Source organism: Balaenoptera musculus, chromosome 18 (genome assembly GCF_009873245.2).
Source record: "Balaenoptera musculus isolate JJ_BM4_2016_0621 chromosome 18, mBalMus1.pri.v3, whole genome shotgun sequence".
NCBI classification, from domain to species: domain Eukaryota; kingdom Metazoa; phylum Chordata; class Mammalia; order Artiodactyla; family Balaenopteridae; genus Balaenoptera; species Balaenoptera musculus.
The window spans coordinates 76,701,401-76,728,854 of NC_045802.1; the positions used below are offsets into that span (position 1 = coordinate 76,701,401).

A 27,454-nucleotide genomic window follows, 5' to 3' on the forward strand; every position below is an offset into this window, starting at 1 on the left:
CCGGTAAATGTGCTCTGGCAAATAAACTCAAGCAGCATTCTGGGAGCATGTTCTGACTCACGGCTCTTTTTTTTAATGATTTCTTATGATTATTTGGGTTTGGATGTAGACAGAGTCACGTGGGGCTCCATGGCACAGCAGGAGGAAACGGGGCCTCGTCTCATGGGCCTTTGGTGAGCAGCAATGGACAAAACAGACAGCAAACCCATGTAGCAGGTACAAATGACTTAATATTTTCAGGCAGATCTGAATGAGAAGCAGTGCAGACACTTATTTGCATGACAAAAATGAAACATTATACTTCTTAAGATTAAAACTTATATTGCTAGTAGCAACTATGATTGAAAAAAAAAATAAACCCTCTGGCGAGCCCAAACATGTCCTTCAGGTCCATTGAGACTTTTTATGTTAAAACACAGAATGACGGGAGAAAATAAACTTTTCTGTTACATGAGAAATTCCTAGAAAAGTCAACCTGATAATTCAGTATCTCCTCACTTTACTAGAAGCAAAAACACTCTTAGAATATACAAAAAAAAAAAAGTAAGGTTGGGTGTGATAACAAACAAGCCAGGGATTCTAAGAAAAACGGTTACTTGAACTTTGCAAGTGGAAAAAAAAAATAACTTAAAAGGAAAATATGGAAGCACAGGGTCCCCAGGACAAACGGGCTCAGTAAGTGACTTCACCAACCCGACTTGTGAAAGATTTAGAAGCTTCTTGGAGTTGAGCTCATCATTTCCACTGACAATTAAAATCATTTCATCCTGAATGCTTGTTATTAAAGACATTTCCCAGCATCAAGTTGCAACCTGATGTTAATGACACAACGTGAAACAGGATGAGACAACCAAGTTTTCAGGTGAGGCTGGGGTTAATGAAAGGCATCTCTCCTTCTTTAGCTCTTGTTTAATCCTTCACATAAGACCTTGTCTTAATCACCAAAGACTAGAGCAATCAGGTGTCCTAGACTGTTACCGCACTTCAAATTTCCCCCCATTGTCCAAGTTTCGCCCACAACAACCAGCATAAACTTTATAGTGAATAGCCTACACCAACTTTATGTCGTAATACTTAAGTATTCATTCCTTTTCTGTTTGTTATTGAAAAGCCTGGTGTGTGGATCCTATAAGCTACCCTTTTATGGAAGAGTTTTCTAGCATCATCGGAGAAATATTACCATGCCCTAACGCAAACACCCGAGAGGCAAAAATGTCCCTAAATTACTGGTGGACGCTTCTCTTAAATTATGAAACGTTAGACCTTTTCTAACTAAAAACCAGATGAGGGAGCCTCGGTGACTTGCCCGCTGCTTTGGAGCCGATCAGCAGGAAAGGACGATCCTTAACTTCTCCCAGAACTTTCCTCACTGCTGCACTGGGGGCCGACAATGCAGCCCCCATTTTTGCAAATAAAAGACGGGAGGACTCGGGAAGGAGTGAGAGGAAGTCTGGAACTTCCATTTGGGTCCTGGAGTTTAAACCTTTACACGGTACCATCAGCTGTTTATAAACTCCCCAAAGACACCGAACCCTGCAAACTGTGCGTTTCTGCTTCGTGCACCTATCTCTCCTGCTGGTCAAGGGGCTGGACCACCTCAGTCCCCAGCATACAGCACATGCCTGTTAGGTCCTTCACGAAGCTCTGATGAGCTAACCAGAAATAAAAACCCATGTGGTTTATGCCATTTCTCATAGGCAGAAAAGCAGAATAAAATCTTCTACAGGAGCACGGAACTTTAGGACTGTCTGAGGCCCAGGAGAAAAGAAAACCTTTGTCATCTCACACGAGAGTGGCCTTCTAAGAGAAAGGTCAGCAAAGTACGGCCAAATCGGGTCCTTGCCTGTTTCTGGAAATAAAGTTTTATTGGAACACAGCCACGTTCACTCATTTGGACACGGCTGTGTCTCACTTTAACAGTGGAGCTGAGTGATGGTGACAGAGACATTGTGTCCCAGGACACGAGGAAGACAAGGAGGGGAAAGAAGGGTAAATTTGTGAAAGTTACAACATATATTTCCATCTGCGTGTTACACCTGGACACTAATTGATACCCCCTCTGAAAATTATCGGCAGGCTTACGTGCTTCAGAGATGCAATCCCATTGACTTAAAAGCCTGCTATCCTGTTACAGACCCTACTGAGAAGGAGGAAGCAAGTCATAAAATCATTTATGAAGCTAGCACACACTTTAGGAATTAGTTTTCCTTACTCTTCCATTTGATATTCCACGCATAATACCACAGTACCGAATAAATCTGATTATTACTAAATATATCCTATAGTTCTACTCCTTCAACTTGAACATAAATAAAGTTATATACATTAGATCTGCAATTCAGAAAGGGCCCAAATCTCTCCTCTTGCTTGAGTCATTTGAGAATGTGACTATAAGCATTATGTTCCTACCCTCTGAAACAATATTTGGACCAAGTGATGGAACTTGCATTAAAATTGCAAATATCCTATGAACGGTGTAATTCTCCCTCAGGTGTATATTTTTGTACACTATAAAAATGTTTATATTGTGTCTATCTGAGGTTCTCAAGCCTAAATATTATAGTTTTGCTATAAATTTAAGGGAATGTAGAATAATAGTTTGTTCAAAATATATCCATCCCCAAATATCCTGTTATGTATCATTTCAAATGAACCATACTTTCCTTCGAATATTTAAATACTTAAGAGTTGCTACTGGGTTTTCTTCGTTTTATAATTTGATACCTTTTTTGTTTTTATTATTGAAACTGAAATAAGCATTTTCTGGAAGTCTGAAATTATGCCAACTATAACTCAAATCACCTCTAGAATATCACTAATAGGAAACGTACTTATGAGTATAGTTAAAAAGGTTCCTCCAGGAATCTGAAATTTACTCTGGTTTATACATAATGATAATGCAATAATTTGGAAATGTATTGAAAATGGGATTTGTGAAGTGCTTGTCTGTTATTACAGAAAAAAAAGAAAAAAGAAAGGATTAGAAAAAAAGGGGGGAAACATATTGGACCCACCGCCAGCCCAGCCAGTGACCTGAGCTGCCTTGCTGGGCACAGACCCACAGGGCCTGAGCAGCCTCAACCTCCAGACTGAGTAAATTCTCTCCCATGGATGCCACCTCCCTAATACGGATGCCAGCGTCCTGGCTCGGGGGGAAGAACACAACCTTGTGCAGATGGGCACCTGGCCTTTACATTGAGATGCAGGACCTCCCAGCAAAGAGGAGGCCGAGGGCCGCGTCCTTTGCCCCGGCACAGGTGGACACCCTTTCCTACCACCGGCCACCTCAGGAGCCTTCCTGGGAGCTCAGGAAGGACTCAGGGCAACCGTCCCCACGGCTCAAGGACATGCGAGTGTGGAGAGCCGCTGGCCTCACCAGAGTCGGGGTCGCCAGGCCCAGCAGGCAGCACCCACCAGGATGTTCCCTGTTAGGAAAATGGGGACATTATTCTTCTGCCCTAGATTTCTCCCTGGGCATGGGGAAACTACCAAAAGAGATTTTATGCATACAACATATAACTCAGTAGTACAAACAGAAAATATATATATACACACACACAAATTGTTTTTTCCACAAACAGTAAGCACGTGCTGCTGGCAGGATGTGCACCTTGGGGTCGATCCTTCTGCCTTCTTCCCACACCTTTAAATGATGTACACGTGTAACCACACGCTGTGCTGTGAATGACAAAGCCCTAGGCCGGGCAGCCCTGCGCACTGGGAATCTCTGAGCACACCCATCTGCCATCACGGCTTCTCCTCCATTCAAACCTACACCCATGAATGACATCACCAGCAATTGCAACTTCAAGCAGTAAGTAAACAAACCACGAATGCACAAACACGAGGGCGAAGAGCTCTCGGAAAAAAATGAATAAACTTGTTTTCATTGGCTAGAAGCAGAACAGAAGCAGAATTGTTTTTTGGGGGGGGGGTAACTCAGAGCCATTTAAAGCTAACAGTTCTCAGACACTGCCCAGAGCACCCTGCCTGGGGGCTTTCTGCACGCCTCGTGCACGGGCCGCGTGTGTCTCTGCATCACCGAAGAATGCACACATCCCTCCCCGCATGCACGGCCCGCGAGCAAGATGCCGGAAGCCGGTGGGGCCCCAACTAGGCGGGGCCACGGGGCACAGGACCTCTATTCTCTCGGGGGTCACACGCGGCCGTGCCCCAAAATGCAGAGAGACATTTAAATTCCTCTGTAAACTCCTCTGTGGCCGATGAGAACGATTTACATCCAAATGGAGTGCCCCTGATTGAAATTTCAGGAATGAAAAGTGGAACGTGCGAAGTTACAGACCATCTTTATCAAGTGCATTTGCTAAAAAATAAGGTAAGACAGCAGCAGCCGACAGCCACGCCTTCCCAGGGAAGCGGGGCCAGGGGGACCCAGGCCCCGGTGCCCCAGGCTGCAGACCACCCCCAGCTTCCCCGGCAGGCAGTGCCCGGGCCAGCCAGGTGAAGCCGCCTTGCACCCTCGTTCACGAGCCCAAATGCTGAAACGTTTTTAATGTCCTTCACAACTTGAGCCTCAGCTGGGGACACCTGCTGAAGAGAACTTGTGCAGACTTGTCAGAGCCTAACCTAGACATTCTACTTGCTCATTTGCTGGGAGGGACCCCGCACACCAGGGGCCTCGGACCCGGGACTTTCAAAGTGCCGTCAGGAGATCCGCAGAAGCCTGTGGTTGGAAACTTTGGCCCCCAGCCCCTCCTGGAGGGCCCAGGGCCACCAGCTGTCAGACACGGAGCAGGGAGGTGCCTGCCGCTGCCCCCAGGTGGGAAGCCTTCATGCCCGGGGCTGGAGGGCACCGAGTCCCGTCCAGACGGTGACACACAGGGGGACGCTGCTGGGACACCCCTGGTCACAAACCCGTCTCATCCTCCCTCTTCTCCAGGGAGAAGGCAGAGGGCAGGACCACAATACCCAGCGACATAAAGGCAGCTTCCCAACCTGCTGAAGGCTTGGAAAGGTGGGAAACGATCCACTGGGTGTAAAGACGGCATTTCTTACTGATTGACACGAAAACCTTCCCAGGCTCCAAAAGCTGGGCAGGGTTTCTCTACGACTTTTAAGAATGGATTTAAAGAAGACATGCCTTCCCAACCACCTCTTTAGGAATCAAAAACACCAACTCCAGACTGAGCAGATGACCACTTGATAGACCACAATGACGCCCAATACATCACACACACAGGCCCCTCCCCTCCAGAGGAGCACCACGCAGATGGGGATGTCCTGTCCGGAGAGATCATTTCCGCCTTTTCACATTTAGCAGCTTTATGATTTTGGGACACTCGGTCTATATGAATTAACATAAAATAACTTATTTTCTCCATTCTCCTTAGAGGGCAGCTGGCCATTTTGCAAAATCTACTCGTTGTATCGAACTGACCATGAATGGGGCGTAGGCTTCAAAGTGACCTAAACAGCGAGTAAAGAAGCAGAGTAAACTAGCCCATTCATTGTAACTTTTACTGTATTTACAAACTGGTTGTTTCAATATGCTCACATAAAGAAATATTAATATTTAGCCATTGTCATTCTTTGGAGATAAGCTTGAATTGGATCCTTATTTGACAGTATTAGTATTTTTTGGATTATGTGGGGGGTTTTTTTGGGCAGGAGAGGGCAAGTGCTATTCACTAGTATTTTTGTCATTGATTTTATTCTCTTTCAACAACCAAAAACTTGAGGGAAACAATTGTAAAACTCAAGTGAAAGAAATCAAGTCTAATTCTAAAGTATGAGTGTACAGTATTTCTATGATTTTATTACTTATAATAAAAAGATTTGGAATGTGTAAAAAAAAAATTGGTTGTTTCAATATGCTCACATAAAGAAATACTAATATTTAGCCATTGTCATTCTTTGGAGATAAGCTTGAATTGGATCCTTATTTGACTTGCCCATACTTCACACATTTTGCACAGATCTGACAAGACGACGCGTGAATCAAGTTATTTACAAGTCTACGCTAGCAATCTGCTTGTAGGGCGAGGGTGGCAGACACAGAGGGGGAAGCACAGCGCCCCGGCCCGTGTGTCCCCGCTGAGACCTTGGGTGTTGGTCACAAACCTCCCCCCAACGCGAACACACAGCCTCCCGCCATCCGCCCCTTCCTGCCCTGATTCCTTGCACATCAAATTCTGAAGAATGACTTTAAGAGACCCACGAGCATAAGCGTGTTTCCTAAAATATACACTGGACAGAGAAAATGCAAATTTCACACTTCCCGTCTGGACAAAGTAATAGCAGCCCCTACGGGAAGGAATAACTACTAATACAGTCGAAATAAATAATTAGGATGAGATCGTCATTTTTCTCTTGTTCGAATGGATGAGCTTCCTTAAGACACTTCACGCAGGCCATCCCTTCTTTACGTATCTCAGAAAAATTAAGTAAAACCGAGCCTACGTTCTAAAGGTAGACCTAAACCCATGTCAAGTCCTTAAAGTGACATAAGCTACAAATAGCCACAAAATCCACGTACTAAGGGTGCGGTTTCTCCACAGACAGGCTAGAAGGAGGGGAGGGTCTTTATACCACACGCGGTACTAGCTTTTCTGGACGTCTTACACCCCTTAACTCCAAGCTCACCCCCATCGGTGCTTTCACGTTGAGGCCCAATCTCCATGAAATACATGGAATAATGACTTTTCTATCATTTTAGTTTCCCAATCAGCTGAAGAAGGAAATCAATTTGTTGCAGAGCCTGAATTTTGGGCTCCTTACGGGCAAGCACACAGTGCAGATGGATGCCCTGGGGAGGGGGAGTTGGGAGTAACTGACCCAGTTTTTCAAAGGAAGCCACTGGGGGTGCTGAGAAGACACAGCACCAGGCGGCAGCGAGCGGACCAGAGCAGCGTTCCCTACAGCCCGGCAGAAGCTCCCCTGAGGTCCACTGCTAGACCCCTTCACCCTCGGGTGGTTCCTTTAAAAAATACGGGTAAGAGCAAGAACGTTCCCTCCTTGGAGGTTCTGAGGATGAAACACCACCTAAACATGTTATAAGGTGCTTTACAAATACGTCTGTGTAACTGAGCATGTAATTCCACGACTAAACACTTGTGCTTTGATGGCACTGTTTATCTTGTGACAATTTCCCTCTGCCTTCCCCAGTGCAATGACATCTCAGCATCTTCCTTCCCCCCAGAAACTTTTAGGTCTTTTCACCTTTTATATAATATTTTTGAGAAAGAAAGTCAGGAGTTGACATATACCACACTAAGTGAAAAAAGATGCTATGGCGAAATGATATGAAAAGTTTTTAAACACTGCACATGCTGTTCCAAAGAAACTGTATTTTCCGTCTTCGCTGTTGAACATGAACAAAGTCTTTACAGTGGCTGACCGGGCTCTACACGTCACGGTTCATTGTTAGTTCCTTCTCATCACCTACTACTCTCTCCCTGCTCCCTCTTGGTCAGCTACACGGGTCTCCTTCTGATCCTGGGACACACCAGCAACTTTCTGCCCCAGGGCCTTTGCACAGTTAAGTCATTCCCTTTGCTCATATGGACTCTCCCCCTAAATACCTACAGGACTTGCTTCCTCTCCACCTTCTCCCTCTCTCTTCCCTGCTTTGTTTTCAGGAGCACTTGTTACCACCTACACTACTTCATGCTCCGAACACATGTCAACATTACATTTATTTCCTTGGTTTCAAAGGTAGGCTTGAAGATTCGGTACTTTTGGTTTTGGGTTGTTTGTTTTTTTAGCTTGGAAGCCAAACCTCTTTCTTTCTAGCCTGCACTGTAATATTTTTCAAATGGGTGAAATAGTTTTCAAGTATGCAACATGTTACAATTAGCATCTCTGTAATGAAAAGATAAGAAAACGTAACCATTTGGTTAAATCTGAAAGCTGAAGGAAGATCTAACCTTTCCTGCCTCTGTGTCTCCTGCCCCACAGGTCACCTTTCTATCCTCCCAAGGAGCCCTTAAGACAAGTTCCTGTCATTTCTTTGTTGGCTTTTTCGGGGAAAAACAGATAAAACACACACTTTTTAAAAAGGCTCAGAGCTGCCTGCACGTGGTTTCAGGGGTGTCTTAAGAAAACAGAGCTCTACTTGGAAATTAGTAGGACGTCTGAAAATTAAGCAGTTTTGAAGCCTACACTATAAATAGAACTGTGATCACATGACATGTCTGTGGATCATTTATGAGGGAAAAACTAACTAAAATCAAAATGCTGACTTCTCACAGACGGGCAGTAGCCCTGAACACATCTTACGCGTGAGTTTCCTCAGCTTTGCAGCTACAGATGCGCAGGGAAAGGTGAGGAGAGCAGGGCTGAGTTCTCGGGAAGCTTCCCATCGCACAGACCACAGGTGAGCACTCTTCTTCAGCAAGAGCTGCGGGTGAGCGGGGAAGACTCAGAAGGAACGGGAAAGGGAGTCCACTTACCTACTGAAGTTTCTGGAATCCGAAGCCTAACAGCAAAGACAGCGCACACAGAGAAATACTGGGAGTTCTGAGGCGAGGCTACCCAGAGCTCAGAGAGGCTGACAGCTCGCAGCCAGGGCCCAGCAAGATCAAACCTGTGGTTTCTCAGAGAAGAAAACGGATGTGGAAATTCCACTTCATTGGATGGACACCAAGTGTCTGGGGGGGGGGCTGGGGGCACTGCACGTTTGAGTGGCTCCACCAGACTTTTCCAGCAAGGACACCTGCGGTCCCAGCAGGGACAGCCTCTCCTGTGTCTTTGGCCAAGAACGGCTCAAGAATAAATTCAAAGATGAATTCTGAACATTCCAGCCGAACAGCACGGACTCCCGACTCGTGAAGATGCATGCTTATCACCCAGAGTTATTCTAGGAACTGAGTTAAACGCTCCACGCCGGGGAAACTTGGGTATTTTACTGCAGTGCTTATTTCATTGAGAACTAAGTCTACTCATAAACCAGCACTACCCACAAGCTAAACTGCAAATAACAGTAAGAAGTAAAACAGAATTGGGCTTCCCTGGTGGCGCAGTGGTTGAGAGTCTGCCTGCCAATGCAGGGGACACAGGCTCGAACCCTGGTCTGGGAAGATCCCACATGCCGCGGAGCAACTAGGCCCGTGAGCCACAACTACTGAGCCTGCGCGTCTGGAGCCTGTGCTCCGCAACAAGAGAGGCCGCGACAGTGAGAGGCCCGCGCACCGCGATGAAGAGTGGCCCCCGCTCGCCGCAACTAGAGAAAGCCCTCGCGCAGAAACGAAGACCCAACACAGCCATAAATAAATAAATAAATAAATACTTTAAAAAAAAACAACGGAATTAAGACCTGTCCGTGCTACCGCATCTTTACAATTTTGATTATGACCCTCAGCACCAAGATGTCATTCTATCAATATTTGGAAGGTACTGTAAACTTTCAACTTGAAAAGAAAATGTTTATTTCAAAAATTTGTCAAAATAAATAAAATCAAAAGAATGTTGCAAAATTCATGAATGTTTGTATTTATAGAAGTGGGTCAATATTTCATATCGAATATTTCCTCACCGTTCATTATTAAAAGTTTAAATTTTTTTTGTTTATTCAACCAGTTAAAGTGAGTTTTCTGAAACTGACTGAGATAAATGTCCACTCCTGGCTTTATAATATTCTAGAGAAAGAAGAAATACAGATTTTGCAGTTTCGCAACTAAGATATTTTGCGAAAACGCACCTAAATATTTTCAGCTGAACTGTGCGTTTCTTAAAAGTCTAATTGGTGAAGTAAGAAGAGTTCTTTGTATTAGTGTCACCAAACTTATTTGATAAAGTATTTGTTTAAAAAATTTGATCTAAATATAACTGGAAGAGCTTATGAGTAGCTCATGCATGTGTTTTGTTTCATTTGCATAATTACCAAAAGTATTATTTTAGGTCCCTTTCATGCTGGAAAACACTTTTTAAATTACCCGCATCGTATAAGAATAAAACACAAGCAGGACACCACCACAAATCACAGTAGCAAATTCTCTTTTAAAAACATGCATCCAGGCTGTGGTATAAGAAACTGACCACTTTCCCCTTCTAGGAATTCTTGTTGCCCGAGTAGCTCAGGAGCTCTGGCTGTACGTGCATCTCTGATTTTCAAACAAAATCAATGTGCACAACAGCCTCTAGTCTGTGCCCTGTTTAATCCTGCTTACTGCCTGGAGTTTCTAAAGTACTATATGCACAGTTTTTAAACCTAGTAAGAACGTCCTGGCCTGTTTCCAAAACTTCTCCCCCACCTCACAATTCCCTCCATCCATCCATCTAGCCATCCATCCATTCACCCACCCACCTCGGGCTCCGGAAGCCCTACAGGAAGAAAGAAGCAGGGGACCACAGGGGGCCTGAGCTGGGCCTGGCAGGGCAGAAAACAGCTGCGTCACTCACATGATGGGTTGGGGCGGCTTCTACGACAGACCTGGGGATCCACGGGCATCAGACGGTCACTGACCTCAGCCTCTATTTTCAGTTGCTTTCCATCACCAGCACGGGGCCGGGCAGCCAGAGGTCCGTCCCAGGTCCTCCGAGGAAGACAAGTTTTCACAGAAGGGATCCAGACCTCATCCAGGGAAAGACTACTGGGTTTATTTACAAACACTCCCCATATAGCATATCAGCATCTTTATTTCCGACGCTTTCCACCTAACTGGGTAAGTGCTCCACAGAGCCAACGCCCCAAGACAGGGTCCTCTGAACTTTGCTTTCTTCTTATCCTGAGAAGCAGTTTCGTCACTCCATTCATTCCTGATAGGGGGACAAGCATTCCCGTTTTGTTATCCTGCGCCGCTGGCCGACAGCGATGCCGGGTGGATTACTGGCGCGCGTGGCTTCTCATGGCAGGCGTGTGGCCCTGAGGCCGCCGTCTGCTAGGAAGGAAGTGCTCTCTCTGCGGATGCTGGAGAGGCTGGCAGCTCGTGTAAACACAGCCCTGAACCATTCCCCATAGCACAAGGCTATAGATTTCCCGACCACGTTTTTTCAAACATGGATAGCTGTTGTGTGAACTGTTATGTTTGTTTATGTCTTCTTTTATGCTTTTCAAAGGGGGGTTAGAATCACATCTTAGGAAGGCAGTGTCTTCTGAAAAACCATTTCTCATCCCATAACAATGAAGTTACAAGTTTTTTCTCGGGAAAAAATAAAAGATCTTAAAAACAAGAAGGGCACTGGTGAGATAATCCACTCCCCAGAAGATCACCACCTAGCAACCACTGATTATTCATGGGTCCTTAGGCAAATTCTAAAATTGTTCGTTTTCAAATAGACTCATGATCAAATAGAGTGATGACTCATCATGAAACAGTTTCTTAGGAAACTGCTAATGGCCTTATTCATAATGACGAGTATAGGATATTTCACTTAGAGAAGAAATGCATCTTAAGGACCCCTCAAGGAATGACTGAAAACACAGCCCCATTAGATGTCAGATCAGTGGCCCAGGATGACCCACTGATAAAGAAAAAGGACTTACCTTTTCCCAGATCATAGAGGCCTTTCTATTTGAATTATCCCAAGAACTTTCTTTCTTCCTCTTCTCTGTTTTTGTTTTTGTTTTTTAACACAAGTAAGCATATGATCTTTAATGCTTGCCAGGGCTTCACCCTTCTGCCACATCGGAAAACACTGCCCACATGGGCATCAGTAGCCTATTTCTCTAACTTACAGCATTCTTCCTTATTCAAGTGTCTGCTTTTCTCTAGTTCTGTCCACCAGCATACCTTGTAGTATATGCATGAAGCAATTTCCTGCAAGGCTCCAAAATAAAAAGACAAATAGCACTTCTACAAACAATAAATCATTCTAGAGGGAACAGGCCATATCCTAGGAGAAAGGTATTCACCTCCACACAAAGGCCCACAGAGACAGAGCAAACCCTATTCTTTCCTGATAATATTTACAAACATCTCTACCCACTAATTAAATCAGTGACCTTGGAAAAGACGCCCGACCTCCCTCAGCCTCTGTTTTCACAACCTTAAAATGAGTTACATTAGAAGGATGGTTCTCAACTCCTCTCCCTCAAAACGACCTTGTATTTTTTTTTCCGTCACCACTCTGTGTGGAGAGAGTTTTCAAGTATTTGGTGTTGCAGGGGGTGGTATCTTATCAAGTACAATATACAGTTTGCTTTACTAAAACAAAGACAGCTGGAGGAATATAAGTTTTCCAACTCTGCAGACCACTGGAAGTCCAGGAAGAGAGCCTGGGAACCCCCAGAAGAGACAACCAACCAACATTTTGATTCAGCTCTAAAATTCACCAACATCACGAGAGCTTTGAAAACCACGTCGAATCCTGAACTCTTCAAACTGGCAGGTGTGGAAACCAGTTTGAAAAATGAGGGGGACTTCCCTGGTGGTCCAGTGGTTAAGATTTTGCCTTCCAATGCAGGGGGTGCGGGTACGATTCCTGATCAGGGAGCTAAGATCCCACATGCCTCGCGGCGGGGCCAAAAAACCAACACATAAAACAGAAGCAATACTGTAACAAATTCAATGAAGACTTTAAAAATGGTCCATATCAAAAAAAACAGAAACAAAAAAAGAGGGAGCTTTCTGAAACTAACATAACCTTGTAAATCAACTGTACAATAAAAATTTAAAAATAAAATAAAATAAATTTTTAAAAAATGAGGGAGCTTTCCTTTATTGTCCAGTCTTCCTGCTTAGCTCTCCCCATCTTACTCTGAATGAATAACGCGTGGAAGAAAAGAGAGGGAAATTAAGTAACTGCCACCAAGTGAAATAAAAACCCAACTGTTAACTTGAAAGCTGCCTAAGGCCGATCTACAGTAAAATCCCAAGGTCACTATTGTATATGAGCTTCCAAAGTAGACAGTGTGTAGGACTTGGATAAAATGGGATATAAAATAAAGAGCACTGGTAAAACAGCATCTTCATGTGGTTCAACCCACCACTACCCTTTTCTGTCTCAGGGATTCCCGGGTAAGTCACTGGGACCCTCTAAGCTGCACGTTCCTCGTTCCAAAAATGGAGATCCAGGCGGCCCTCCTATGACACAGGGCTTTTGGAGTATTACGTGAGACTTTATGTATGAAAATGTCTTAACGCTATAAAGTGAAAAAAAAAAATACTTTTTGGATTTTAAACACTTCTTTTGATTGAAAGGGGAGAGGGGCATGCAATTATCTTTCAATATTGATCAGAATAATGGTTACGTTTCCATCATCTCATCAACTTTAGTAGCATTCTTTCAAAATCATTCATGTCCACCAAGTTGTGGGGATTGTTAGTTACACTTATAATTTGGAGGCAAAAGATGGGTGGATTTAAGTAACTACTTTTGAATTTGCATAGAGAAAGCACTATGTTGCATTCATAACCATTAAAGATTATGCACTGATTCTATGCAAAAGTGTAAGTCATTCTTGATCTATACATATGGATTTTAAGGTAATCATTAAAATCACTAATATAACGAACTCTATCATAACACCTATTTTTTTCACGTTGGAAAGATTGGAATTTAGTACTATACCCTAATAACTCACTCAAGCAGTTGTACTAAGAATACCATATGGATAGATTAAAGTAACAGTAAAACTATAGTTATACTTAAGGTTATGAAGTTTTAACACGATCAGAGAACACATTATTATTCAGTATTGGAGCTTCAATTATGAACATAATATCCACATCCAGCCTCTTGGAGCACAAGTGGATGAGATATTATGAAACTACACACATGTACACACACACACACACATCACCCCAAAATAGTAATTATTTATTTCCCCCAAATTTGGTACTCTTTAAAATTGATACTAAAAAGCCCAGTATTTACAAAATGCTGTACATGTAATCATTCATCTTCAAGGTATATTATGGATCACAATATTTGACCAAATATTCCAAATTTCAGTAAAAGCACCTACGCAAATCTCGTCTCTGGACATAAATATCACGTATGGCATAAGAAAACTGGGCCAAGTCTGAAGACACTTTTGCCTGATCAACTTTTACAAAGTCTCTGGACAGGTAAAAGCAACTTGATACAAATTTAATATTTCCTAGTCCAATAGAAAAGACATCCTGGGCCGCCAACTTAACCATTGTATCATTTGTAAAAGTGCAGCCTGTAAGTCTTAACCCAATTCCATTTCAGCAGAATGCAATGAATTCAGTTCTGATGCAATGAATTTCAATTAAATGAGACGGCCAAGCACAGAAGTATCTTGTATTATTCGCACCCACAGAGCAAAATGCTAGTGTCCAACATAGACTCCAGCTCTCCCTATTCACACTTTCTTCTGTGCCCGTTATTTCAGTGCACAGTTAATGTAAGTCTCTGCAGCCATCTAGAAAGAAATGGAATAATCAGGAGCAATTATCAGCCTCAGCATTTCCTCGGTCTTGAGTGATGACTTCACCAGTTCTCTTCAGAAAAAATCTACCACTGAACTCTGTCTACAACAATCGACCTTGAGTGATTCAGAATAATCTCTGCCACCTTGAAGAATACGTTCAAACTAATGAAATTAACACAGAAAGAATCTTCCCATTGAAATGTGGCTATTCTCACAAAACCTACCACCTGATCGATAACATGTTTATAACCGCTGATCTTGGAGGTTCAGAAAATTCCGTTTGGCGGATGAGAATGCCAGCATTCAAAGGCCTTGCCCAACTTGTACGGAAACATGCATTCTGCTCATGTCTGCAGTAGATAAAGTCTGCAGAGAATTCACCTATTACAGGCGCCCCAAGTGAAGACCGGGCTGTGGGGAAGGGCACGGAGGTCCCCTCCCCTCCGAGCTTCCCCAACTTGGTGTACTTGGCAAAGCAGATAAAGGAGTCAAGGTACATTTTCCCTTAAGTTTCTGAGGTGAAATGGGAACACCTGATTCTGTGCTACCCAAAAAAACAAAACAAAAAACCCTCTCCACTTGCCAAATCTGATACCAAAAGTTAACCGGCTCCTGGGACTCAGCTTCTACAGAAAACGCATTAGTGGGAATTTTAACAGAAAACCCATTATCCCTGTGCTGGTCCTGAAACTTTCGCAAGTTCTTTTCAGAACGAGATTCATTTTAATACTAAGAGTTCTAAAGAAAATAAAGCATTAATTACCTATGAAAATGCCTCTTCTGGGGGTTAGTGGGCCTGTGGAAGAACAAAAGAATCAAACGCTGGAGGTTTTCCTACCCAGTTTGACAACCAGACAAATCCAAACAGGGCAGGAGTGATCACCCTCATTAAATCAACCCTGAAGAGTGAAGCCCCAGGCCAAACAATGGCCAATTCAGCAACTAAAAGTTTAAGGGTTCCGTTTTTCTCATAAGGCATCCCATATTAAAAGCAACACTGTCAATTTTAAAAAGCCTATATTCCGGTTACACATTTTCATCTTGACACTATCTCTTATAACCACGTGGTAAAAGGTCATTAGAAAGTACGGTCCTGATACAGTTTCAGGATCAGAATGCTCTTTTCCTTAATTGTTGTTTTACTATGTAATTTAAAACACTACTTCATGACAATTGATAATTATCTATGAAAAGAAAAATCTCAAGTGAAACAAAGAGGGGAAAAAACAATGGTTCTTGGAGACTGGAGTAAAACCAGCCACTGAAACAGAAAAGGCCTGAATTTCTTAGGAAGGTACCGGCTCCACGTTCAGACAACTATGAGCATCCTGGGTTTTGTTTTTAATTTAAGAACACCCGTTTACAGAAGTGTCTTTCCTGTACACGCTCATGGTTTCAAGGTAGGAAACATCAGTAGCATGGCTGGATTTATTAACACGTTTCTTTAGAGGAGCTGAACCGCTCCGGATGTTGACAACCTCCTGGGCCTCCCAGGGGCCCTGAGCACAGGAGGAGAGGGTTGTAAGGACCCCATTCTGCAGACAGAGAAAGTGAGAAAGAGGGATTAAATGGCTTTCCTCTCTCGCACATTGACTCACGAAGAACAGCAACTAGACACCTGGTTTCCTGATTCCTGGGTTAGTGTTCCACACACCCTGCTTCCTTCTCCGAAGTACTATTTTGGTAAAGGTTTCTCTTTCAATAAAGGAACTAGAACAAGTCATGTGACTTTCATTCAGGAAAGCCTGTGTGTGTTTTCATTAGCACCTTAGTTGTCTGTTCCTGGGAACGGGGTGGGAACAGGGCACGGATTACCTTATTATGCCAAGAGCTAGCCAACCAAAGCGGAAAAGCATGCACGACAGGAAAAATAAAGCGTGTGTGGTTTGTCAAGTCATCTCCTTGGAGTTCTAAAAATATTCAAGTCCCTTGCTTTAAGACTTCAACAGACAATACTTTTAAACATGAATTGTGACTGTGTTGTCCCTTCAGAAACAATTGCGTTGCTCTCTCATCCCTTGATTCTTTCACTGTGGGAGGTGAATAAACAGTCCTTTTATGGAACAAATTTAAATACAGATGCTTTTGGGGTAATTCTTATCTAATCTGCCTTGAACCTACACATAAACCAATTTTAGAACAAAAACCCCACCAAAGAAGAATAGTAAAATAACACAGTTTATGGTATACACCGATCTATAACCCTAACAACCAAATATATAAAGCTCATTTTAAAAAGCGGTGTTAAAGCACAGTAAGTTCAGTAGCATACTTTCAGTTCCCAAACAATACTCTGAAGATTGGTTATGTTTTTTCCCATACACACCCACAAAACACAGGGTAGGTAACCTTCTCCCTGCTCCCAAGTAAGATGCATAGTTTAGAGCTAAATTTGCATCTGCTCTGCAGGACCTACAAATACATACACACACATCTGTGTCAATCTAAGGCGTACTAACTTTTTAATTGGCTCCACCGTTGAAACCCCACCGCCATCCCCAATGCTATTGGAAACAACCATCAAACACTGCTGGAACCTTACCTCTTTGTCACCACTTCTCCAAGTACCAAACGCTACCCCCAAGGGACCCCGAATGGTCCCACTTCAGCGTAACTCCTGAAGTTTTTCCACGCGGCACCCAAGGAGCTGGATGTGGAAACACGGCCACTTCCGAGAGTCAGGGCAGCAAACCCAATGACTCAGGAAGTTCATTTTCCATTTTATCTTCAAAGAAATGCTTTGCAAGTCTTCCTTCCATAAATCATGCTCTCAAAGAACACTTATCTCCTGTGAACTTTTTATTTATGAGCATCACAAACAAATGTCTACACGTAAACGTGAGTTCAGTAAAAGTGGATGTTCATTCTGGGTTTCTCGACGGTCCCTTTCTGGCTCCACAAAACGCAATTTAGTTTCCCCGTTAATTAAGATGAGATGCTCGTCTTCCCTAGCCTAAGGTTCTCTGTGCTCAAATTAGTTTACTAGAAATCCATTTAGCATGTAGTCCTTTTTTCAAAAACAAAATGTGGTTTGGGCACAATGGGTCAATTGTAGTTATCCATTTTGCTTAAAAATAGTCTTTTTTCCTTCTTAAGAGAGTGTTTACGTTAACGCCCACAGAGACTCTGGACAACCAGCAATCCAAAGCCATCTCTCATCTTGTTCAGCCACCGCCGAACATACAAACTGCTGTTTTGATTTCAGAATCCTGAATCCTATAGGTTGTAAGGAATTTTATACTGGTGGGAAATCTGAAACAAAACAGGCCAAATCAGGCCTCTCATAAACTTATCTCTTGCGGTTTAACATTTTCCCTCATCTGAAAAGGGCATTATATTAGACGTGAATCACGTTTCTCAAAGTATCTACTTTATCGGAAAGGCCTTGAATCCTTCCAGGCCTGGAGGTGCACACTCCAGCTCATTCGCCCCGTGACTGCAAGAAACCCCTCCCAGGGCCCTCCTCAATCCAGTCCAGGTTTTTCCCGCCTACTCCACCAGCAGCAGTAAGAGGTGTTGTGTTCTCAGGCTGTTTTTCTGATTAGAATCAGATTTCAGCAAAATGTACTTTCGTGTTCACGATGGCCTATACCCATTCCTGTGCGTACGGATTTCTCCTCCACTCAAGTCTAGTTACGCTGGTGTGTTTATCTGGTCTGCATCTTGGACGGCAGCTAATCATCCTTCAAGTCCCAGACACACGAGCAATTTTTCAGATGCACCTGTAGGGCTCAAGTTAACTCCAAGCAAAGTGACCTTCCGCTGAGCGCCATCGTTTATGGGACACGTCCTGACAACTTCCAGTGGGCTTCATCAGATGCTGAAGCACCACACTCCTGAGAGTTCTCCGTGACTCTTTTTATCTTGTGTTCCACAATTTTAATAAAAAAGCAGGTAGCGTTTCCTCTGTTATATTGGAATTCCGGGGTATCCACTCTACAACTATAACTTTAAATCCCACGGATACTAGAAAACACATGCTGGATTTAGATGGCATTAGAGGGCTCTGTTTACTTTTAGAAAAAAAGGTGTACGGATCCCCAAGCTACCTCAATCGTCACCCTGTAACCCTTGCAGACTGCTGACCTCAGGCCAGCATCTAAGCCGTGTTCACTGCTCTGTGCTTTGCGGTTCCCACAAAGCCTCTATCTTCCTGACAACCCTGCACAGAAGCGGCTACAAAATTAAAGAAGAAACTCTCTTGAACCCACCGGGCCCCCCCACTCCACCTCTCCTCCACCTCTCCTCCACCTCATCATTCAAAGTTTGAGACAGTCAGGACCTCTGAGACAGTCAGGACGCCCCTGCAGGTGCAAGGCAAGCACACCTCTCTCCTTTTGGATCTGTGATGAGACTGCAAAGGACAATTCTGGACACCATGCCATCCAATGGTTCCCGAGAAGACCAGCATGGCCATCTTTCACTGTCTCCTCTGAAGCCCAGATTCACATCACCTGGGCGGCCGAAAAATCCTGGGGGCCTGGGCCCCGCCCACTGGTCCCTTCACGTCACTGCGCCTGGGCTGCCCCCATAGGCCATTTCTCAAGCACACTCAGGCGGTCTAACTGGGGCAGGTGCTCCCGGCCATGGTCCCCAAACCGGCAGCACCAGCACAACCTGGGGGCTTCTTAGGAAAGCACACTGGGAGCCACACCCCAGACCCACGGCACTGGAATCTCGGGGATTCACCTAGCCCGGCCGTCCGGGTCTCAGCAAGCTCTCCACGTGACTCCCAGGTGGGCCCCAGTTGGAGAACCACTGCTTCTGAGCTGTGTTTAAGCAGCGTTACCATCGCAGCCCGTTCGGAGAAGAGGAACGTCTCTGGTGGAAAAGCTCCTACAGGCTGCGTGTAAACTTTAACTGGTTCGCTGTTCCCTGCAGCAGTCACCAAAATGGATGTTCGTTTCCTAAACAACTTTTGGGCCTGTTTTTTATAAGCTCTGAGGCTCGGCAAGAGCCAGCCGGGCCCGGCTCCAGGAAAACAAAGAGAAAGGTGAGGGCTGCGGCCTGGGAGCTGCTGGAACTTCAGGTCCCCTCCCGGCAGAAGTTTCCCACCTCTCAGATGGAGAAGACCCCCTCTGCCGCCTCCCCTCCCCGGGGGTGGCTGAACTGGGGGGACCCGCCAGGTGTGTTCATGGGAAGACGGGGAGGCTGGGCCCAAGAAAACAAATCAAAAGTCTCCCAAGTCCGAAGATTCACATTCAACTCAAAGATGACCTGAGTGCTCTTGGCAAGGTCTCTGGGGTTCGAGAGCTGACATCGGGCCAAAAGTGAAACAGAACAGGAAACCTGCGCCCGTACTCGGGCATTTAGGTCGAGGTGCCAAAGAAGGGAAGAGGCTTTAGCCACGGATGCCCTCGCGTGCCCACCCTTCTTCCACCAGCCGCAGGGGCCTCACCTTTCACGACCGTCGCCTCTTTCAGGTGATGCGTCAAGAAGTCGAGGCTGGCGTAGGTGCTGGCGGAGGGCAGGGCGCCAGGGCCGGGCCCCACACACACGCCGCCGGTGCTGCCGGCCCCTACCGCGCCGATGAGACCCCCGAGGCTCCGGGTCCGGCCCCAGGCGCTCTTGTCTCCCATCTGAGGATGCTGCGGCGGCTGCGGGGGCGGCAACAGCCCCGGCTCGTCCCTCACGTCGATGGCGATGTAGTTGAGGCCGTTCTGGAAGCCGGCAGAGGTCTCCCGGCGCATCGGCGAGCCACTGCCCCCGGGGCAGCCGACCAAACCCCCGGGCTGGCTCGGCGTCCAGGGCCGCGCCTGCGGGGGGAGCGGCGGCGGCAACTGGCGGGGGGACGTGGGGGGCTCGTCGCCGCCACCCAGGACGCTGCCGCCGCCCCCTTCGCCACTTTTCCTGAGAGACACATTCTCCACCGAGGCCGAGTTGTGGCGCTTGGGGTTGTGGGCGAAGGACGGGGACACGGGGGTCACAGTGGTGGTCGAGGAGAAGGTCTCCGAGCTGTGGCGGCGGCGGCCCCCTTGCGGGTCCGCGCGGATGACCTTGGCGCCGCGGTGCGGGTCTGGGGGCTGGCTAGCCTGCAGGAAGGCCTCGACCCCCGACACCTGGTCCATGAGGCTCAGCCTCTTCAGGCCGGACACGAGGCTGCTCACGCGGGCCCCGTCGGGCTTCGGGGGCGCGGCGATCGGTTGCGGCGGCGTGGCAGCCACGCCGAAGGCCATCTCGGTGTAGTCGCCGCTGTCGCCCGCCCCCGAGGACGGAGAGGAGGCCGCGCCAGGGCCCTGGGAGGGCGGTGCCGGAGGCAGGCGGTACAGCTCTCCGGGCGGGGGCGGCGGCGGCGGCGGCGGCTGCAGGGCCGAGGAGGGGGCGGCGGGGCGCGGGGGCAGCGGCGGGTACGCGGAGGCCTCGGGGGACAGGAGGGCGTCCAGGGAGCCCACGGGGTCCCCGGCCTGGCCGCCCGGCTGGGGTGACTTGGGCGAGCTGAAGTCGAGGTTCATGTAGTCGGAGAGCGGGGAGCGCTGCCGGCTGTCGCCGCTGGTGCCCGGGGTGCCCGAGCCCAGCGACGAGGCCGGGCTGCCGGCGGACAGCAGCGACGACGACGAGGCGGCCGAGGCCAGCAGCGGGGGCGCGGGCGGCGACAGGCGCGCGCCCGCCTCGCCGAAGTCGATGTTGATGTACTCGCCCGGGCTCTTGGGCTCGGGCGGCAGCGGGTACTCGTGCATGCGCGGCAGGGTCTGCAGCCCCTCCAGGGACAGGCGCGTGGGCCGCGCGGCCCGGCAGCGCTGGCCCAGGAAGCCCTCCGGGCGGCCGCTGCCACCGCCGCCGGGCCTCGCGGGCGAAGGCACCGCCGCGTGGGGTGGCTGCGGGTGGCCGCCGCCGCCTCCGGCCCCGGCCGCGAAGGCGCCGGCTGGCTGCGTGGACCCCGGGCCGGCCGTCGACTCCAGCCGCTCCTCCTCCAGGATGCGCCCCACGGGGGAGCTCATGAGCACGTACTGGTCGCCGTCCCCGTTGCAGGCGTAGGGGGCCTTGTAGGAGCGGGGCAGGGAGCTGTAGCAGTAGCCGGGGACGCCCCGGAGCATCTCCCCGCCGCCGCCGCCGCCGCCGTGCAGGGCGGCCGAGAAGAAGTCGGGCGGGGTGCCCGAGGCGCCCGCGTCGCCGGGGGACATGTTGAGGTAGTCCCCGTTTGGAAGCAGCCTGCCGTCGGCGGCGCTCTCCACCGCCAGCTTGGAGCCGCCGCACCACATGCGCATGTAGCCGCTGTCCTCGGGGGAGCTCTCGGCCGGGGAGCTGGTCTTGTAGCCGCCCCCGCTCCCCGGGAAGGCCCTGCCGGCGGCCGACGCGGGCGTGGGCCCCGCGGCTCCCGCGGGGGGCAAGGCCGCGGCGGCGGCGCGCGGCTGCAGGATCTGCTTCGGGGCGGACACGCTGGTGGGGCTCATGGGCATGTAGTCGTCGCTCTTGCAGCTCCCGCCGCCGCCGCCCGTGAGGGCCACGCCGGGGGTCATGGGCATGTAGCCGTCGTCCGTGCCCAGGTTACTGCTGGAGCTCCTGTGCGACCCGATCTCGATGTCGCCGTAGTCCTCGGGGTAGGGGTGGTAGGCCACTTTGGGGGAGGACGCGGGGCACGACGGGCAGAGGCGGCCTGAGCTGCCGGAGAAGGTGGCCCGCATCAGGGTGCACTCATCCAGGGACGCCGAGGAGGGCTGGGGCACTGGCCGCTGCCGGGCAGGCGTGGTCAGGGAGTAGGTCCTCTTCCTCAGGCCCCTGTCCAAGTCCTGGGCCCCGTCCCCGGAGACTCTGCGGTAGGGTCGGCCGCAGTGGCTCAGGGGCCGGTCCATGGTCATGTACCCGTACAGCTCGCCCGCGCTGCCGTCCCTGGCCGGGGGCGTCTCGGCGATGGACTCGGGCGTGTTGCTCCTGAGACTGCAGAAGGCTCTCAGGTCCCCAGGGCTCGAGCCGTACTCGTCCAGGGACATGAAACCAGGGTCGCTGGGGGAGCCCGAGGCCGAGGCGCTGCCGCTGGAGGGTCGCTGGGGGTGCAGGGGGTGCTGCATGTGCGGGTGCGGGCCCGGGGGCGGCGGGTAGGAGCCCGAGCCGTGCCCGCTGCTGGACGACAGGCTGCCGGGGCTGGTGGCGGCCGCCGGGGGCGAGTGCGCCACGGGCATGGACATGGAGCGGCTGTGCTGCAGGGCGCCCCCTGCCGGCGCCAGCGTCACCTTGCTAGCGCGGCCGCCGCAGCCGCCGCTCAGGGTGTGCGAGCGGCTCAGGGGCGCGCGCACCGGCCCCGGGCTCAGGGGGCTCCCCGCCACCGACACCGGCCTGCCGCCCGCCGCCCCGGCCCCCGCCGCCACGCCGCCGTCGCCCTCGCTGGCCGTGCGCACCCGGCACGAGCTGCACTTGGCGGCCGGCGGTGTGGCGGCCAAGCTGTCGGTGCGCGAGCGGCGCACCAGGCCCGTCTGGCTGGGGGGCAGATTGACCAGGTGGTGGTGGCGACGCGCGCCGGGGACGCTGATGGGGTGCGTGGCCGACGAGCCGGACGACTGGCTCTTGCTGCGCGGCCGGAACTCGAAGAGCTCCTTGAGCGCCTTCATGGCCTCCAGGATGGTCTCGTGGATGTTCTGCGCCACCACCGAGTCGTCTGCCTGCATCCACAGCTCACCGGGGCCCGTGACGGCCGAGCGGCCCACCTCGATGAAGAAGAAGCTGTCCGAGTGGCCGCAGCGGCGGATGTTCATGAGCTGCAGCGTCACCGACGGCTGCTCGCAGTTGAGCTTCACGAAGCCGATGGTGCGCGCCGACAGGCACAGGCGGTACACGCCCGTCAGGTTCTTGCTCTGGCCCAGGCCCTTGGGCTTCAGGTTCACCTGCCACACCTCACGGTAGGCGGCCGTGGCAGGCGCCACCAGCCCGTAGCTGTCATCGGCCGCGGCGGCGGCGGCGGCGCCGGCCGAGCCGCCCAGGGCGCCGGGCAGGGAGGCGCTGCAGGACGCGGAGGGGGCGGCGGCGGCGGCGGGGGGCGCGTCGCCGGCGCTCGCTCGGCCCTCGCTGACCAGGTCGGTGAGCGCGCGGTACCAGCCCTCCTGCTCCTGCTCGTTCTCGGCCGCCACTGCAAAGTACTCGTCCTTGGTGTAGAGGGCGATCAGGTACTTGTGCTTGGCGTCGGCGCGCTTGTTGATGTTCAGGCAGCAGTCGAGCGCGATGACCCGCTTCGGGGCGCCCGCTTTGCTCCGCCACTTCTTCTCGCTCTCGTAGTACTCGAGCCGCGGCGGCTGCGGCGCCGGCCCCCCGCCCGCTGTCGCCGCCGCCGCCTCGTCGCCGCCCGCGCCGGGTCCGCGCAGCACGAAGAAGCGCTTGTGGCCGTGCTTCTGCTTGCGCAGGTAGCCGCACTTGCGCACGCCGCTGTTGTTGTTGTTGTTATTGTGGTTGAGGTTGAGGTTGGGGCCGTCGCCGCCCGCCGGCCTGGGGCGCCCGTGCATCGGCGGGCTCGCCATCACCGGCGCTTCAGGCCGCGCCGCCCGGCCCGGCGTGGAGGGGCCGGGGGGAGCGGAGGGGGCGCGGGCGGCTCCCTCCCCCCTGCTCGCCCGCCGGAGCCCGCGTCCCTCGGGCCCAGGAGGTGGAGAAGGTTCGGGGAGGCCCGCCGCGGGGAGGGCGGGGGGCCGGCACCGCGCGGTGGCGCAGCGCCCTCCGCGATCCGGGGCCCCAGAGGATGCCCGGCGCGGGCGGCGGCGGCGGCCGCTGCCTCCCGGGCTCTCGGGCGGCGCCTGGGGGCTCGCGGGCTGGGCCGAGAGTCGGGGGTCCCCGAGCCGCGGGGCCGAGCCTAAGGCGCGCCCGGCCGCAAGGGTCCCGCCGCCGCGCCGCGCTCCGGGGTGCCGGGGTGTGCCCCGGTACTCGGGGTCCGCGCCGCCGCCGCCGCCGGGGCTGCTGCTGCTGGTGCTGCCAACGGCGACCCGGGCTCGTCGCGGTCCCCGCCGCACAGTGAGTAACACATCGCGCACCGAGTGACTGAACTAAGAAGAGCAAAACAACATGTGACTCGGCGTTACGCAGGCACACACGGCGCGGCCCGCCCCGCCCCGCCGCCCGCATTGGCGCCGTGCTCCCCGACAGACGGCTGGCGCGGCCAATAGGCTCAGGGCGCGGGGGGGGCGGGGCGGGCCGCGCGGCCCGCCCCGCCCCCCTTTCTCCCGGGGCCGCGTTTCCCGCCGTCCCCTCCCCCTCCCGCGGAGGCCAGGGCCGGGTCGGGTGGGGGCCGGCCCGGGCCTCATTAATCAGAGGCTCGTTGTGGATGCCGGCGGAGGAGATGCCACCCAGGGCGGGAAAAGGGGCGCGCGGGAGGGGCGGGGGCCGGCAGCCGCCGCGCGGAGGGCCCTGCCCTCCCGCCTTTGACTCAATTAATTGGGCTGGGAGCTTCCGCCGGGGAGGGGACTGGGGTGGGCGGGGTGGGGGGGGGAGGAATTGGGACTGCAGGGGCCGGGGGCCGGCGGAGATCAAGGGCCGACACCGCCCGCCGGGGTTCGGTGCGTGGGAGGGGACGGTGGCACCGCACTCGGGCCCCGCATCGCCTCGCCGCCGCCCCACTAGCGGGGGCCAAGATAGGGGCAGTGAACTTGGCCGCCCTCTCGGAACCCCCCTCCCCCCAGCACACACTTTGGCTTGCGGATCCGGCGCCCCGGCTTGGGGTGGACGCGCGCCCGCCCGGCTGGGCGGGTTTGCGCCTGGGTGGTTCCCGGGTGCCCGGCCCGCGGCTTGTTTACGAGCATCACGTTAGGCACCAGTGAGCTCTGGATCCATAGCAATTTCGTGCCCCTTCCTGGAAGGAGAACCGGGGTGCTCCCGGGGTCCCACCCGCTCAGGGGCGCCCTTCCCTCGCACCGGGTCGTGGGCTCTTTCCGGGGCGTCATCAGCGCCATTCACTTGTCAGGATCTCGGGAAGTTGAAATCGTCTGTTGGATGTAATAGGAGAAAGAGAAGGAGGACGAGCAGGCGTAGAGAACTGCAGTTTCCTGAGTGCCGGGAAGAGGGCGCGCTCCAGCGAGCACACCGCCCTGGGAGCCGGGTCCCCGCGGCGGGTGCCCTCCTCCTGCCAGACCCTCCGCCCCACGCGCGGAGGCGCGGGAGTGGGCGGTTCCAGACCCGCGCGCCCTTAGCCGGCAGCGGCCGCCGCGTGGAAGGCGCCCATGGATGCTTCGAATTTTTACATCTGTGTGCCTTCTGTGACTTTCCAAGTCGATCACAAATAAGGACCCACCATACAATCGCGTCTCCTAAATGACAGTGAGGGCTACTGGTGAGGGTGGGAGTCCCCGAGTTCAGATCAGAGCAGGCTCCGGATCCTGCAGAAACCAAGAAGGCTAAAAGCAAGCCCTTGTCTTTGTTTTTTCGTTTTTTGGTTTTTTCAATTGTGTGTCTTCACGAAATGATTTGGAACAATAATCTTGGTTATTTTTTTATTAAGTCCTGGAAGTTTGCCTTTGAATGTCCTCTGTACTTTATAAAAGTCTTTATTTTAAATGTAATAAAGTCTTAAATTTAAGAAAAATAACAAGATTGTAATATTTGAAAGGGTGATATAATTTTTAACATGTTTGTAAAACTGTGACCTAAAAATTCTGCTAGTTAATTTTATGGGCCAAGAGATCCCTACTTACAGAAAGATCTTAGTAGTTTTGTTTGTTGTGTATACACTTTATGATTATTGATGAGTAACAAACATAAGAATAATCAATGACACAAAAATCATCATAGAATTTGCCTCAAAGAGCTGTATGTAAAGTTGATCCATCATTTTAAACCATGCTTTAAAAAGTAATACCTCTGGGAGTGCCCTTTTAAGTGTGCATGTGTATTTCTATGTGTGGGCATGGGTGTGTAGATACATTTGTGTGTGTGTGTGTGTGTGTGTGTATGATTGTGTATGTGTTGGGGGCACCACCCTTATGGACATTATGCTTCGGTTTTTTATTCTTTTTAGATCTTGCTGCCCCTTTTATGGTAACATGTTGCCTAGCGATCAGTTAAGTAGTTAATATCCATTCATGTTTTCTTCTTCCTTGACCCTCTGAAAAATAAAACTCTTAGGAACTCAAAAAAAAAAAACAAAAAAAGAGAGAGAGATGAAGGGGTTCTTATCTGGGAGCTTGAAGAAAATGTGGCCCAATTTTATTGGCTTTGTGATGATTTACAGCAAGCAGCACCGCCTGTATGTTCAGTAACCCTAACGGGCATAGTATGATTGTGGGGCAACCTGTTTTCAGCATCATGCCATAATAATTTCTTCTGAGAAAGTACCTTTTCTTTTTGATTTTGACTTTTCATACAAAATTAAGTTTTCAAATATTCATTGAATACTTCTTTGCTGTGCCCTTCAGATGTTAACAAGTCCATCTTGGATTTGTTTGTTTTTTCCCCTTAGAGCGATTCCGATGTTCAATGCCAGTTTCAAGTAAAGGTGTCAGAAGCTCTCCTTTGGCAGTTGACACTTTCCCCATGTAGTACTGCCTCAGTCACTGATTAGGGGCAGACAAGGCAGGGTGAAGAATGACCTCCTCTCTCAGTGGCGTTCTCATACTGTAAGATCACAAAGCTACAGCAAAACTACTTGTCATTCTGAAGTCCTAGAACCTCTCACTACAAGTGTGGGAGCACAGTTTCCATTCTCATTAAGAAGTCAGTCCATGAAACCAGCAGAAAGGAACTCTGTAATTAGAAGAATCCCAGTCTTCTTCCTCAACGAAGGAACTGGTTGTGTTTCTCCCTTTCCATTGCCATATAAGCTATTTATTTATTTAAAGCTTGTGTGACACCTTGTGATTTTCCAACTGCTCTCCCATACTTTTCCAGCAAAAGTCAGCTAATAACATCTGCCAACCTGCTCTCCACGCAGGGCTGGGTGCTGCTGTGTGGCCTGTTGCCAGCAAGAGCCTGGATGAAATTTTTTCTCATGGTCCGAAAGCTTTCATCGGAAATTCTCTTTCCTTTCATGGATAACAAAATGGCCATATCTTTAAACAAGGAGGGATTTTTGTTTGGTTGGTTTTGTTGTTTTGTTTTGTTTTTTAACATAGAATCTTACACAAGGATTCTTTTACTAAAACCAAAAGTCCTTTCTGGAATAATTTAATTACCTTTCATAAAGTAGTCAATTTCACAAAAGTGTAGACATTAAAAACGTATCATAAATCCGTAACACAAATAACAGTAACA

The 27,454-nt window shown here is 50.3% G+C and overlaps 1 protein-coding gene across 1 annotated transcript in view; it reads right to left on the reverse strand.

Moving 5' to 3' along the window:
- IRS2 (insulin receptor substrate 2) overlaps positions 1 to 23,882 on the reverse strand; it is a 29,325-nt gene extending 5,443 nt beyond the window's left edge. The window contains exon 1 of the mRNA XM_036831134.1: positions 19,698 to 23,882. Coding sequence (XP_036687029.1) covers positions 19,698 to 23,742 — 4,045 coding nt within the window. The 5' untranslated portion in view covers positions 23,743 to 23,882. The remainder of the gene's footprint in view (positions 1 to 19,697) is intronic.
- Positions 23,883 to 27,454: the final 3,572 nt, after the last annotated feature.